Source organism: Aphelocoma coerulescens, chromosome 3, assembly GCF_041296385.1.
Source record: "Aphelocoma coerulescens isolate FSJ_1873_10779 chromosome 3, UR_Acoe_1.0, whole genome shotgun sequence".
Taxonomy (NCBI): Eukaryota; Metazoa; Chordata; class Aves; order Passeriformes; family Corvidae; genus Aphelocoma; species Aphelocoma coerulescens.
This window is the reverse complement of record NC_091016.1, coordinates 78209038-78225463: the sequence shown is the minus strand read 5'-3', so window position 1 is coordinate 78225463 and position 16426 is coordinate 78209038. Positions and strand designations below refer to the sequence as shown.

General features: G+C 43.0%; 1 protein-coding gene across 1 annotated transcript in view; it reads right to left on the bottom strand.

Moving 5' to 3' along the window:
- REV3L (REV3 like, DNA directed polymerase zeta catalytic subunit) overlaps positions 1–14681 on the bottom strand; it is a 118493-nt gene extending 103812 nt beyond the window's left edge. The window contains exon 1 of the mRNA XM_069010975.1: positions 14442–14681. Within this exon, the coding sequence (XP_068867076.1) occupies positions 14442–14580 (139 nt within the window). The 5' untranslated portion in view covers positions 14581–14681. The remainder of the gene's footprint in view (positions 1–14441) is intronic.
- Positions 14682–16426: the final 1745 nt, after the last annotated feature.

The window sequence follows — 16426 nt, the reverse complement described above, 5'->3', positions numbered from 1 at the left end:
ACTACCTATGAAAAGCAGAACATGCCTTCTCTTTCACCAGTACTGTAAGTTTCATAGAAAGAAGTAACAAAGTGACACTGAGAGATTTTGGGTGGCATTAGTGACAATAATAATATTTAAGAATATTTTGAAAACCAACACCAAAAAAAAAGAACTACCATCACCTCCAAAGAAGTTTACTAGAAGTCATTTCTTTTGTATTGATGACACTATCATCCTTAATTACAAACTTCATTCTTAAACTGATTTTTAAACAATGTTTTCCCAATCATTTAAATTTTCCCTAAAAAACCCCATAGTAACAAATGAAACATACAATTTGAAGTATAATGACATTGGACTGCTCTCATATCCAATTACTCTGGTATTTACACAAGGATTTAGTGGACAGATTTCTCTATCACATATTCCTTCTCTTCTGAAAACTGTAACAAAATGAAGGGCATCAATACAACAGTTGGAGAGTTTTCCAAATATTACTTAAATGCAAAAAAAGAAAAGAGAGAAAAACTATTCCTATCTAATTTAAACATCCAAAATTTTGTTCAAAACCGTATCATAACATTTGTAACTGCTATACCAGGTTCTACTCAGTCGAAAAAACTGGGGTTCTGGGTATGCACTTAAATACAATTTAGAGATATTGAAGAGCTAGGATTATATTCAGAGTAGCAGAATATATCTAATTCTGTTACATCTGGTTACATTAAGAAATGGCTGGTATCTGTAACAGATCATTTCACATTTGAAGAAATTAAGAGACTGTTTTAGCATGTTTAGATGGAAGAAAGTTGAGATTCCTTCATGAATGCAGATGGAATGGACTTCTAATTCCCCACGCTTTATTTTTTCCTCTTTTTTCTTTGTATGTTTCTCCTCCTGTAATCCTCACAGGAATATGCAACCTCTAGTACTAGAAGTGTCTTGTTTTACTGTTCTGATGAATTCAAACACCACATTTTTGCAAAGCTGCAGTGTGTGCAGTAATTTAGAACACAGCCAGCAGATAATCATCTGCCTTTCTCAGTTACTCATTACAGTATCAATATGCAGCTCACAAAACAGTCTGAAGCTGTAAGTTATTTTCAGCTCTAGAACAGTTGAAACCTCAAATTACGCTGTGCTAACAATGAACCCAATTACTTGAGGACAACAAACTGAGTCTACCTCCATTAAAAAAAAAACAGAATACCACAAACCCCCCCCAAAAGCCTCCTCAGCTCAGCAAACATATTGAATGAGTCCTTCCCCCTCTCTTGCCTCTTCCCTGCAATTCTAAGTGATGTCCTAGTGTAAAAGCACTAACAATTAACCACACCTGATCATTTATTTGTCGCAACACAAGCCAAATAAAATCTGAAGGCTTCAGAAAGCAACATTTATGCAATGTGATGGTTTCTATATCAAATTCTTGGACCAAGAAACTCTTGTTCAATACTGCACACCATAAAGCATTTTAAATCATTAACTAAATATAGAAAAAAGAAAATGCAAACCACTGGACTGGAAACTCATCAACTTATCTGATGTAGAGATTCAACTGTATGATCAGGTTTTAAGTTTCAACTGAAGGCTGCTGCAAAGCAGCTGTAAAAACAGACAAGTTTTGTACTACTCTGTTACGAAAAATGCATGTGCTTCTCCTGACCCTTGTATAACAAATTATGTATCTTCAGACAATAAAAGCACTACAATGACTTAAGATTTTAAGTCACCAGGTTTTCTCCTAAATCAGTTTCTTACTCAACTTTCTCTGGCCAACTCCACTCTGATCTACTGTTATTTTTCCACCACCATTTTATCTCCACAACTTTATTGCCAACTGCATAAGCTTCAGCCTCTCACCATTACATGTTCTGCTGTCAAAATACCAAATCCCTGGTCATTAGGGTTCTACAAGTAAAAAATGTAGTCACTCATCCTTTAAAAACTAGAATTGAAACATTAGCTGTAATTAAATGGCTTACTCTGAGTCAGATGGGTACAGAAGCCAAATTATTAATAAACTTAAAACACTGCATTTCTAGTGGTTTCCATAAGAGAACAATATTCTGAAAAAGCCAAAGACTAACCTGGAAAGAACAAGGTATCGCTATGGTTTTCTTACAATAAATCAAGCTTACATAACATAATTAAGATTTTTATGGAAGTAACTGAGTAATGTAACAAACAAACAGGCTACAAGAAGCCCACTGGCACTGAAGAAGATGATCAGGTTGAAGAAGTGTGTTGTTTTTCACAGCATTTGGGTTTTGCTCTGTTTTTGAAATCTGCCACATATGCACCTAACATTATGCAGGCCCACTTATCTTTCTTTGCCAGCAAGAGATGCATTTTCTTGTGCACCCATCATGGCTGAGTCTGGCTTGAAGTCTGGCTGGTTTTAACTTATTTCTACTGATACACTGGGAAGATGAACACCAGATATTTATTTGTTTTATTTACATTTTCACATCCCTTAACCTAAAAATAATACAAATTGTCATGAAAGTAGGCAATATAAAAGGTGTTCACAAACTGTACAGTGTTGATGAGAATATTGTAGTTCTTCACTATGTGCTACACTTCTTGGACAGTTCTTGGTCAGGGGGACCTTGTTTTTCTCTCCTCTCCTCTCCCACTGCACAGAGCAATAAACCTCATGCAACAACCTCACTTCCAGCCACAAGCCCAGAGATAAGAAATTTCAGGGGATGAGTCATCTCCATGAGCCACAGCAAGCAAAACCAAAAGGGAGCAGCCTTAGATAACTGGTCCCTGTTATTTCAACTCCAACATCAGTATTTTCACAGTCCTGGCTCTCATCACTCTCCTTCCTCCAACCTCCCCCACCCCCCAGCTCACCTCACATGCTCTACATACTCCTTTCTGAGCCCAGTCTTCCTTTCAACACATCCTACCCTTCCCCTGTTTTTCCATTCAGGAAATCCCTCCTACAAAATTCCTCTTCAAAATAATGACTAACAATATTGCCATGCCATCTGTTTTCATAACATATCACTCTTTCTACACCTTTTAACGCTCCATTTATATAGAACATAACTTTTTTGGAGTGAGGACTACCCTACTATTATCTGCACACTGCCTAAAACAACTGGTTTTGATTCCTAAATCTTTCATCTTTAATATAGCAGTGGTTAAAATGACTATTATTTCCTTGATTAGGTTTCCAGCCACTGGCACAAGAACACAAATTCACCAAAACCTGACATGCTGGCACAATCAGTAAATGCTTAGCAGTATTTTATTCTGTTCTTCTCATCTATCTGAAAGTGGGGGGGTTGCTGATGGGGTTTTTTGTGGTTTGTTTTTCTTTTTTTAGCTTTTCTTGTTGTGGGTTTTTTGGGGGTTTTTAATGCATCAGACTCAAACCAGGAATCTATACTGTAAAGATACTAAATTAATCTCTGCATGGGAATTGCAGGTTTACAAATACCCATGCCAATTCACAATTCCTCAAGAACTGTACATCAAAAAAACCACCACCACCAAAAAAACACAACCCAAAAAAACATAAAAAACTGAAACAAAGAATGACCTGAATTACCATGGCATAAATGTACAACATACGCTGTTCTTCTGAAGTAAAAAAACATGGGACAATTTAAAACTGTATTTCCAATACAGAACACCTTTTTAGTCACATGATGACTTATATTCAGTTGTTTTACATAGTTCTCATGTTTTCCGTCAGCTAAAACATACCATAGAAAAAACAGAAAATCCAGAAAATCCAGATCCAAGATTTATTACTTTTACACAGTCATAACATACCCAAAATATCTACATAGAAGCTTTATAAATGTTACAAAACAAACCTTGCTGTAATCAGAATTGAGATGAAGTGTTTATACTTTCACCTCAGAGGATGGCATGTTAAAAAAAAAGGAAGGGGTAACAAGACACACACTGGACATCTCTAAAACAGATCTGGCTGTTATGCAGCAAGGAAAGAAACGAAACTTAGGTGTGGAGAAGCAGTCTTGTAATAATGGACCACAGAGGCCAGTCATGTGCAGTGTACTTTAGAAGTCAAAACTCAGGCCAAGATTGTTTAACATCTTCACTAAGGAGCTGGACATTGAACAGGTGCACCTCAGCAAGTTTGCAGATGATAAAATCTGGAGGAGTGCCTTCTACAACAGAGGGTTGTGTTGACATTCGTAACAGACAGAAGAAATGGGTAGAAGAACTTCATGGAGCCCCACAAGGAGAAATGAAAAGTCTTAACCTGGGGAGAAGTAACTCCATACATCACTAGGGGCTGGACGCAGACTGACTGGAAAGCAGCTCTGATGGAAAAGACCCACGGGTCCTGAACATAAATGAGCAGCCACAAAGGCCAAGAGTCTCCTGAGCACCATTAGGAAGAATAACACCAGCAGATCGAGGGGCATGATGCTTCTCTACTCAGTACTGGTGAGATGCATCCTGGATGCTAGCTTCAGGTCTGGGTTTTCCAGCACTAAACATGGATAGTGGAGTCGGGCCATGAAGATAATTAAGGGCTGGGAACACTGGACATGCAAAGGAAGGCTGAGTAAGCCAGGATTTTGTAGCCTCAGGAAGAGAAGGTGGGAAGGATCTTATCGATGTGTATAAATACCGGATAGGAAGTACTAAAGAAGAGTGAGTCTGACTCCTCAGCAGTGCCCAATGAATGGACAAGAGGCAATGAGCACAAACTGAAACACAAGAAACTTAAAAGTCTGGTGGTTTTCTTTCTTTCTTTGGTTTGGTTTGTTGTGTGTGGTCAAACACTGGAAGTTACATAGATTGTGGCGTTTTCATCCTTGGAGCTTGTCTAGATAGCCCTGCTCTGTGCATGGTACTTGGACTAACTAGACAATCTCTAGGGATGTCCCTTCCGACATGAACATTAATCTGAGGGTGAAAACACACTTCTACTGTAAGAAATACATAAACAGATAACCCACAGCAGAACCGGGTTCTTTTTATTGCTACTATTTAGGTCTAACAGTAAAGATGGCTAAGTATCAGTTCCAAAAAGCTAATTCAAACAGCTCAAAAATTAAAATATTTGATACCATAGATTTATTTTACCTCAGCATAAGAATCTGCCTGTAATCTCTTCTGATTTCCTACAGGCAGCAGAATAGGTTTCACTGCTTAAAAATGTGAATGCCACAAATCCATTTGGTTAATGGTCAATGGACGAAGACATACGAGAACATAAAGAATGATTCATCTGCAATTAAAGTATTTTGTAATATTTTAGCTAGCTTAAATATGTAACTTTTCAGAAGAAAATACAAAAGTTTCTATATCAAGAACTCCAGAAAACAGCCTCTTCATCTGGATATTATGTGTAATAAGGGTGGCAGCAATAAGAATTTGTTCACTATTGATCTGAAGGCAGTACCTGCCAACACAAGGGCTGAATCAGTTTCCAATTCTTACTGCTTAATAAGATCTATACTATGCAGAAACCCACCTAAGTAGTTTCAAACACAAAACTTTCAAAAGACTCATTATACATCTCATTATACGAAACTTGGAAAACTTTTATTGTAAACCTCCCCTGAGGTGTAATGTCAGGTATTATGGATTAGGTGCAACATTCCACAGTCCTTTCAATATTCACACTGAGTACCACATGTTGATATTGCACCTAAAATAGGACATACAGCTTTTCTGTAGTAAACACTAGTTTAGTCAGCAAACAGCACAGAAGCACAACATGAGTGTAAATAAGCAAGGCTGCTCTTACTTCTTCTCTTTTAGGAAAAGAACATGTCACTAAGGGACAAACACAGCTAAGCAATGATCTCTGTACTGAGTATTCTCTTTTTTCTTCTTCTTTCCAAATCTAAATCAGTTTTCACTAACAACACCAAAACCTTCCAGTAACTTTCACAGCTGTAGGGTAATCAACTTCAAGACAGCTACCTGGCAACCTTTCCACATCGTTTGGATGCAACTGTGCTTACCTGGACACACAAACAGGCTGTGCAAAGCACCTGGATACTCACTGCTGACAAGAGTAATCTCAGTAATCACAGAATGCTGAGATTAGAAGTGGACTCTGGAGGTCACCTGGACCAAACTCCCTGCCCAAACAGGGCCACTGACAGCTGGCTGCCCAGGACCATATCCCCAGAACTTTTAAGTGCCTCCAAGGATGATGACTCCCCAACCTGAAACCAGAGAAGGCATGCACATATACACCAAGGTAACACAACATGAACTCATAAACATGCAGTAAACATGACAGACTGCAAATATATGAGTCGGGGAAGAAGTTATCTGAAATGGCTGTCTGCATACTGATCACAGGAAAGCTGGAACATTCAGACATCAAATGGTTCCCTAATAAGCCATATGGCTCAGCCCAGCCAGCAAGTGTGAAGTTTTATTTAAATGCCCTGCCAAAAAACACACAAACTTGTGCACACCTTATAACTTCTCAGTAATAAAAAGCAGCTCTTGAAAGAAAAGAACCTTAACAAACATGCATGAATGAAGACTATGCAAGAAGTGACATTTTGGACAGCCCCTATATGTGGTATAAACTTTTCTGGTATTTGTTTAGATTCTTGTATATTTTGGGCTCTATTCTCAGTCTTAACTGTATCACTGGCAGAAAAATACTGCCTGTCTGCAAGCTCACATACTTGATTATTCCACTGCATTCTTCAGAATTGTTGGTTTCACTGGAATACATATAGGTATTGTGAATAACAGTGCAATTAAGTGGAACTATATAGATTTCACAGCAGATCTTTGCAATCAATCCCTGGACCCTGCTAATCAAGGCTATGGCTTAACATTATAATTGTTACCACAACGATAACTTTGGTCAACATTGAAAGAATGTTATTTTACTGTTCACATTATTTTATTACTGGGCAGTGTAGTAGCCCAGAAATAACACTGCTTGTAGACAGCAGCTTCTTCACTGTATTATCAGTTCTGCTACTTACTTGATGTGGGACCCTAAGTAAACTCATCCTTTTCTTTACATAGGTATACCTTGCTGTCTGTCAAGAACATGTTCCTGAAATGTGAGATAATTCAATATAGTGATACAATTTTTCCCACAGAATAAATGTGATATAGAGGAGACATACACACAAAAAATGCACACAATTGTAACATACAGGGACAGTATCTATGACATGGCAGACAGAGAGGAAAAGGCAAAGAAGCAAGTTCATCAGCTGTCACCTCAACATCCAGTGATGACAGGTCAGGAGGCTGAGGTACTGGCTTTGCAATAGCTGGAGATAGAGAGTCTCTTTAAAGTGTAATTAAAGAAGAAAAAAAATTTTCGACTGCCAATTGTCCTGAGATTTTGATGAGGAGGTCTCCGGTAACATGAGAATGAATCCTCAGTGACTCTGTCTGATTATAAAAAATTTCACCCGCTTCATTTGTGAGACAGGGCATTGACTATAAATCTTTTAGTATGAGTCTTCATACTGCCTCTTTCCAAATGGTTATATGTTCACTGTCATCATCATGCTTCTCAGAGGTCCACTGCACACAGAGGTCAAGCAAGTCAACTAAGGGTGAAGGACAAAACCAAGGTAATGGCAACAGTTAGTAGAAGAGAGTATTATTAAATGATCAATACTGGAACTCTGAATATGAGAGACTGAGAAGAAATTGATAGCATGGTATTACCACACCTGTTTCCTTCTTTCAGAGATTTATCTTGTCTACTCAGACTGCAAAAATTACTAATCAGGAGCTGTTTCTCACTGAGTGTTTACACATCATCTCATCCTGCCAACCTCCGTTGTGATATGCATGTGCTTCTCTGGTAAAAATAAGAGAGACAACTATTTTCAGACCAGTGTGCTATTTTGAGGAGGTTCATTTTACACACTGCAAAAGAATATATTTCAACAAGCAGCCAAAAAGCACCCTTAAGAAGTATGTAACAGAACTGGAAATTGTAGTTGAGATAGATAAGCTCCTGGTCTACTTCCAGGGACACTAATCATAAAAACCAATCCCAGATTCAATACAGATGCAGCTACTTTATGGACATTTTAAAGTCTGCAGCTGATTGAGTTTTAAGCATGTAGGGTCACGTATGTATGTGGTTTTTTGACTGAATTACAACAGCACAAATATATTCAGTGACTTGACCAGAAGGTACTCTACAATAGCAAACACAATATTGGTTATGAACCTAGTAACCGGATTCTATTTAGAACATCAATTTTGTCACAGTATTTTAAAGTTTATTTAAGAAACAGAATTTTAGCAAGTTGCATATATACAAGTATGAAATTGGCTACTTAACAAGTTTCATGCCAGTGGAGCAGAATCTCAGTTTATTCAGGCAGCCTCTCATTGCTCAAACAACTCAGCTGGCAATCTACACAAAGTATGTAACAAATGCCTCTAAAAAAAACACAAAAAACCAAAACAAAAACCCCAAAATAACAACAACAAAAATCCAGAAGGTTCTTAAAAAAACCCAACCAAACACACCACCACCAAACCCCCACCAAAACCTGACAATTTGGAAAATACGTCCTTTTAATACATGAGGCAATTCTTTGGAAGTATGAGAAGAAAGCTGTCAGTACAAGATGCAGAAATGTTATGATGGAAATGAAGCTACACTGTACGACACAAAAATCTTTTAGGCCATGCTGTAGCTCACAGAATAACCTCTTATCAAGAGTTGTACACTGGTATATTTTGGGAAAGGGTGTGAAAAGGTAAAGCAAAGGCACAAGCCTCACCACAATGGCTGTATCCTCTTCTGCATCCTCTCACAGAAGAAACTGGAAGAGTGTTACCAAGAAGTAGTACCCACTTCTGAGAAATGGAATATGGGAAGTAGCAGCAACTGGAACAATGCTCAGCTGTGAACACTGAACTAAGGAAGCTACAGGGAAATGACCACTGTGGGGGACAGTGTCTGAAATGGTAGGGAAATTGGGGAGAGGAAAAGTTCACCATGAGCTGAGTGTAGAAAGCAGCAAGATCCTGCAATAAGTTCAGTCCTTCTCAAATGAACAGTAACAGAGGACAGAAAGACAGACACTGGATAGGATCAGATATACAGCCTAGCCCGGTCAGTGAAGGGGGAAAGGGGAGGGGGAAGAACAGAAGAAAGAAGATAAGCAGGCCCCTTCACTGAGTCATACCAGAGCTACTGCTGCTGGAAGGGAGCCAGATTTTAGCTGGAGCTTTTGCCTCTGCTTTTCTTCCCCCCTCTCTTCTGGTCTCAGAAAACCAAGAAGTGAAGGCACCAAACTGAGATGTCTACCTGAAATACATTCAGATTTTGCTGACTGCAAGCCCTTACTCTATATTACATTTAGCCTCAGAAAAACTTGCAATCAAAAGCACGCAAGAGTAACTTAAAAACATACTTTCCTTTGGCTGAGTTTTTGTGCTGCCCTGAGTAAGATTCCTTCTTGGATCAGTGATTGCATAACGTAAAATACAAAACCCCTCCAAACAAGACAAATACATAAAGTGGCAGTTGAGGACAGCAGTTATATTACCTCTCAAATTACACATCGCTTTTTCCTAGGTAAATTCCTAATCTGCCTTCTCCAAAGGCCATCCTGTCAATTGAACGCACATTTCTCAACCTAACACCCTTCAAAAGCAATTTTAAAATGTGCACCTATTTTTGTGAAATTTATCACACATCAGCCTCAAATCACATCCACATCCCCAATATTTTTTTTGCTAATATTTCAACTGTTTGACAATACTCATTATTACACACCAACAGATATCTCCTACGTGGTTTATGAGTAGTGTCCTCAGCTACTTGTGCTCAAGTCTTGTTAAGTGAAGTGATAATTTAGCAACCTCAGCTTGCTAATTAATGTCTCTCCTAAAATGACATCTAGTCTCCCTGATTTCTTTATGAAGGGAGTTACAGCTTGGTTCTTTCTGCAGCTGAATAAGCACCTGACAGAAACATGCAACTGAGCATTCACGCAGATGTTCTGAAATGGTCAGTGAAATCTTGAGGACAGACTACAAGAGCTTGAAATAGCCAAGAGCTAGTAGGAACCAATACACCCCATACACCATAAGAGATCTCATATCAGACAAATCTTCACAATACCAGATAAATGGAAGCAACATGGGATAGCAATCGCCTTCTGAGGTCACCTAAATGTAACAGAAGTTTGGAATGAGGCTTAGGGTGACTTACAAAGCTTGATTAGCAAACAGAGAATTAAATTCCACATACTTTTTCAGAGGAATAAAAATAATATGGACATGGCATCCGATCACTAGTGGGGTTCCATAGGGCTCCATCTGCAGCCCAGTTCTCTTCAACACCTTCAGAAACGACTTGGACACAGGACTCGAAGGAAGACTAAGTATGTTTGCAGTGACATTTAATTGGGAGGAGCTGCTGACTCCCTCAAGGGCAGAGAGGCTCTGCAGAGACACCTTGACAAATTAGTGAGATGGGCAACCACCAACCATATGAGGTTTAACAAGGTCAAGTGCTGGATTCTGCACGAGGGATGGGGGAGCCCTGGTTTTGTGTATAGATCAGGGAACAAGAGGCTGGGGAGCAGCATTCCAGAAAGGGACCTGGGGGTCCAGGTCAATGGCAGCTTGAACAAGAGTCATTAAGCTATTAGAGAGCATCCAAGGGAGCACCACAGGGATGGTGAAGGGCCCTGAGGGGAAGCCATATGAGGAACAGCTGAGGTCACTTGGTCTGTTCAGCCTGGAGGAGACTGAGGGGAGACCTCATTGTAGTCTTACAACTCCCTCATGAAGGAGGTGCAGGTACAGATCTCTTCACTCTTGTGACCAGTGACAGGACTTGAGGAAATGGCACGAAGTTGCATTGGGGGAGGTCTAGGTTTGGTATCAGGAAAAAGGTTTACCTGGCACTGGCACAGGCTCCCCAGGGAAGTGGTTACAGCACCAAGTCTGAGAGAGTTCAAGAAGAATTTGGACAATACTATCGGGCACCTCATGTGACTCTTGGAGTGTCCTGTGCAGGACCAGGAGTTGGACTCGATGATCCTGATGGGTCCCTTCCAACCCAGCATATTCCATGATTAAGACCTGTGGAACAACCTATTCCCAAACAAAACTATTAACATACATGACTTTTACGATTATAGATATCTCTTACCTTAAATATATCTGTTTTGAAGCCATAAATTCAGGTACTTATGTGGTTGCAAAAATCTTAATAAGATTCAGATTAGCAACAGGAATGACAATTCAAGAACTGACAATTCAACTAACAACAATACATTAACAGAAAAATAAATTTTCATTATGATTTCACACTGAACAACAGGCCTTGCAATTTTTCTAAGTTTTTTTCTGTTTTTACAAAAAGCATTTACAAAAGTACTAGTTAGCAGACAATACTGCCTAAGAATAGAATGTGACTTGGTTTCATACTTAAGCATTATCTAGTGAATTAAAACCTATTGTTCTTAAGTATAAGCAGCAATATTATGAGACTCTCTTACAGATACAAATACTGGTGCATCAGATAGTATCTATGCTCTTATACAATAAAGCATTAATTCAACACTGCTTTCATTGTATTACCACCATGGCAGTGTTGCAGCATTTCTGAAATTATACTTTTGTCCACGTCACTATGTCAACAGACATGCCAGTCTGCTTAAAGCAGCAAACAGCTAAAATTGAATGAAATGGCTCAACCAGCTCACTTCACCTTTTGCTACTGTAATCAGAACTTTACTCTTCACAAAATAACAGAATATAATAGGCAGGTCTTTGGGCTTAAACAGAATTTTGATTCCTTGTCTTTCAAGCTCTTATGCAAAGATGTAGGACATCAAGACAGAATTTGCATAGCCTTGCCAAATACAACAAGATTTCTTCCTCAAAAGACACGAAGAAATTGTCAAATGTTACTGCCAACACAGTCCGTTATAGGATGTGATCCTTCCATTACTTGTAATTAAAAGTCTGGGTTTTATCTCCCCCAACCACAAGCCGCTTTCATTTTATAGATTGTAGCAGTAAACCTTTACAAATTAATTGCTGGGTACTGGATTACATAAAAGCCTTCTAAGGTAAGAACACTGGCAATCCCTGTCATTCACACACCTCACTGAATGCAGTACCTCCACAAGATGGGGCAGAAAGCACCAGGTGGGTGCCTTCAGGACCACTGTCCATAGCTGCTGGTGGACACAAGGATACAGCACTGCTAGACGTTTGACTTTCTGAACATCTGCATAAGCCACTGCCACATACCAATCAAACTCCCTTCACTCAGCAGGTGAAATTTGAAGTCTGTTCTGAACCTGACTCCCAATTAGCTGCACAGCTTGGGCACACAGCTATAAACACAGTAAGATTCTGCAAAGTTAATCATGCCGGAGGTGGAGCAGCCTATACAGCGATAATGGGTTGCTACCATGGAGGCAACAAGGCAACTGAGCACCTTTCCTGGAGGCAAGGCACACACATTAAACCCAGTAAGAAAGGGTTATTCCCACCCAGACCAACTCAAGTGAAGATAAGCATCACGCTGCCTGTAAGCCAAACAATAAGGACATCCCATTGTCTTAGACAGTATGCTAGAAGTTGTTTTTTCTATTCCTTTTTCCTCAAAGAAAATGTCGGTGTAGATATAAATGATTATACTTAATTTTAAACTTCAGCTCTCAAGAAATAACCTGAGAATCACAGTCAGAGTACTTCTAACAATGACTGCTTAGGTCCAACACCTCTGAAAAGAGAGAATTACATTTGCCTGCCTTTTTTAAAAGAAAAAAAAAATGCAGAGATGCAGTAAGAAGCTCATGAAGCCTATCAGCAAACATTACTAAAGGTACAGAACATTTAAAAAAGATTTAAAAGTTTAAAAAGGAAATAAATAGGATAGACAAGTCACACTGCCTTTGCAGACTCCAGTGAATTGTCTTCTCTAAGGAAGACAAATTAGAAACACTTCTATTATGCAAACTGACATTAGTTTATGGTTGGGAAAGCCAGAGATTTCCTACTGTATTCCTAATAGCTGGACAACTAAACTACTTTACTGTTTACTTTATGATGCCACATTCATGATATGGCATAGCCTAAACATTTTTCTTAAAAGAAAATAAGCCTTAATGAGTTAACCACACATATGCACAAAAATCCTGCTACCTGCCAACAACCTCAGGCTCTACATTTTTTAATAATGAAATAGCTACTCGTGCCATTACATAAATATTATTACATAATATCTCCTTTGTATGCAGAATTAGAGCTACAATAAAATAGGTCCCACTATTTCAATATTGTATCTATTAATCCCACTCATTCACTTAATAATTTGGAGCTGTAGCTGCATCAGAGCACAACAGCTTTAATATGTCACACTCCTCTGTGCTTAAACAGAGAAGACAGTTAATTCTGAATTTAAAAAAAAAAAAACAAGCCAACAAAAAAATACAACAAAAATATCTGCTCTACTATAATAACTGGTTGAAGGGAAAGACACCTCTGCTGTGCTCTTTTATTACGTGTTTTTTCTCTTGCCTAAGATTTAATGTATGTATCAATATATAATTTTCAATATGCCAGTCAATAAAACATGCAGAAATACCTTAATTCCCAAGGTCAGCATTACACAGCATAAGTGTAAAGAAATCACAAGCAATGATGCTTAGTACGTCTAATAGCTCAAAAAACAGGGTTTTTTTCCAACTTAATATTTACCGTATGAGCAAACTACAATACATATTAAATTAATTTTCTTAAGTATTATATTTGTTAGAAATTTGTTCTGAGAGTGTATTTGTTTGTATTGGTCAGAAACACATTTGAGACGTGGGACGGCTGTAAGCACAAGGCCACACAGCGAAGAGGCAGTGTAGAAGTAGCATGTGACATTCGGGAGTCTCGGGGGGCAACATGTGGCCGGCGCTCAGGACGCTCCTCTCTGCAGTGCAGCACCGGTGCCTCCGGCCGTGCGCGATCCGCACCGCGACACGAGCCCCCACTTCCGAAGTGCCGCACAAGTCTCACTTGTGCCCGCGCTCAGCGGCTTCCCCCTTGTCCGCTCGCCCTCCCGCAGCAACAGCTCCCGGGAAGGGCAGGAGAGCGGCGGTGGGCACCGGGAGCGAGGGCGGCACGGGCCGGCCCCGGTGTTTGCACAGCTGCGCCGCTCTCCCGGGGCAGCCCCGCACAAAGCCCCGGCGGCCCCGCAGCCCCCGCGCGGGCGCGGCGCGACACCCGGGGCAGGTCCCCGCTCCTCGCCGCTGCCCTGCCGTCCCCGCGGCCGCCGCTGGCAGGTGAGACGCGCCGCAGCGGCGGCGCCGGGCGCGGAGGGGGGGGGCGCGACCCAGCCACAAAGAGCGGGAGCTGCCGCTGCCTCCGCCGCGGGGTGGGCGACGGCGGGGCTGGCGCCAGCACGACCCCCGGCGTCGCAGCGGGGGGACGTCCCCACCCGTCCGTCGGTGGCGGCGGCGGGGGTCATCCCTTACCTGCAGGGGTGGCGCCGAAGACTCTCACGACGGGCACCCGCTTGGCCGGGGCCTCTCGGAAGCGGGACTGGCAGGGGTCCAGGCCGGGCAGCGGGCTGCCCATGTAGTAGTCGGCAGTCACGATCCGCACTGAGAACATGTTTGTTCGCCGCCGCCGAGGCACCAGCACAGCACCGAGCGAGCGCGGAGCGAGCGCGGAGCCCGCACGGCTCCCCCCGCCCGCCGCTGCCGCCGCAGCGAGCGCGCGCGCGCGCAAGACTGCCAGCGCCTACCGCTCCTCGCCCGCCCGCCGGAGCGCGCGCACGCTCCGCGGGAGCGCGGACAGCCCGGCACGCGCCTTGTCTGTGTCTCCGCTCCCCCCCCCCGCCGCCGCCGCCTGATGCTGCCGCTCTGGGCGCGTGCGCGGCGGCGCGCCCCGCGCGCGCTCCTACAGCCGGTGCGGCCGCGCGCCCCTGAGGGACAGCGCGGGCTCGGTCCCCGCGGACGCCCCGGCGGCGACGGGGGCACCCCGGCCCCGGGCTGCAGCTGCTGTTGCCATGATGATGTCGTCACGGATGCAACCATTGGGGGAACGGGGCGGGGGGGGTGGATGGGCCATGTGTTGGGGGAAAGGGGCACAATGTGCAGAGGAGGTATCCCTCACTCCCCGACACTCATACGCGTTACCCCCCACCCAATCTTTCGGGTGGGCTCGGCAGGCGGGGCGCGAGCCCGCGTGGGACGGTGGGGGGAAATCTTCCTATCGCTTCTCCTGGTGGCGAGGGAGGAGGTAGGGAAGGAGAGAGGGGCGGCCTCGGTGATTCGGCGATCGGCCGCGCGGGCTGGGGGTGAGGCTGCGGAATCCCGAGCCGCGGATGAGGCGGGAGAAGCAGCGCTGCCGGGACACGACGGGGTTAAGCTGGGTCGACCGCCATTTTGGATGGCGGGGAGGTGAGTCTCCGCACGCCGCAGGGGCCAGCCAAAAAAAAGAAAAACCCTAAGAAGATGGGGGCGAGGAAGGAGACGGGACACGGAAGAGAGGGTGGAGCGGCCGCGCTCCCACCAGCGCCCGCGCGCCCTCGGGCTGTGACGGTCCGCGCGCGCGGCCGGGGGGGCGGGGCCGGGGCTGCGGAGGGACGGCGGGGATTGGCGGCGGGGCCGAGCGCGCGGGAGGGGCGGGGCGGGGCCGGGCCGGGCGCGCTGCGGCGGAGCGGCGGGGGCGGGGTCGCGTCCCAGCGCCCCTGCGGGCGGCTCGGCACCGCGGCGGCCGCGTCCCCCTGCTCCTACTGCCCCTGCCTGTCTGCCTCCTCCTCCGCCCTTTAGGGGAGCTTAGTTTGCGGTTTGCAGCGCTCTCGTGCAGGCTTTTATTGAAAACCGTGAAACAGGCTTGACTTTAGGCTGAGGTGCTGAAAAAACCTTGAGTTTAGGTTTAAGATTCGTGTTGCAGTCTCTTTGTCTGAGAGCTGCGGATTCGGGAGGAAAAACCCCAAAACAGCAAATATCCAAAGAGTTGGCAGTGTGGGAGATGAGCCGGTTAAAAGGCCAAATACTCACACGCACTGCGAGCGATGCTGATACATGTGCGTGCAGGACTGGATGATACGAGACAAATGTACGAATCCATAAAACCTGACAAACGTCCAATATGTAGAACACATGTTTCGCATTTTGGTTACATGTGTTTCGGGTTTAGATTTGAACAAAAGACAGGTCAGGCAGTTGCTACCCTTCATTTTTTCATTGTAATGAACAGGAAGCTTGCCTGTCTACTCAAGGGTAACTGGTTTCCTACTCTTTCTTTGTAGGCTGTTTATTTTCTCTAGCTCACATCTGTTTTCCTCCTTAAACTCATTTTTATGTGAACAGAAAAAAAAATCCAACTACCTTGTCATCAAGAAATCTTACGTCACAAAAGTGGTCAAAATTGGTTTGAAATCCAAACTATTTTCATTGTAACTAAAGAATAACTGAGCTAAAGCTTTAATTTTTGACAGTTGTTTACATTT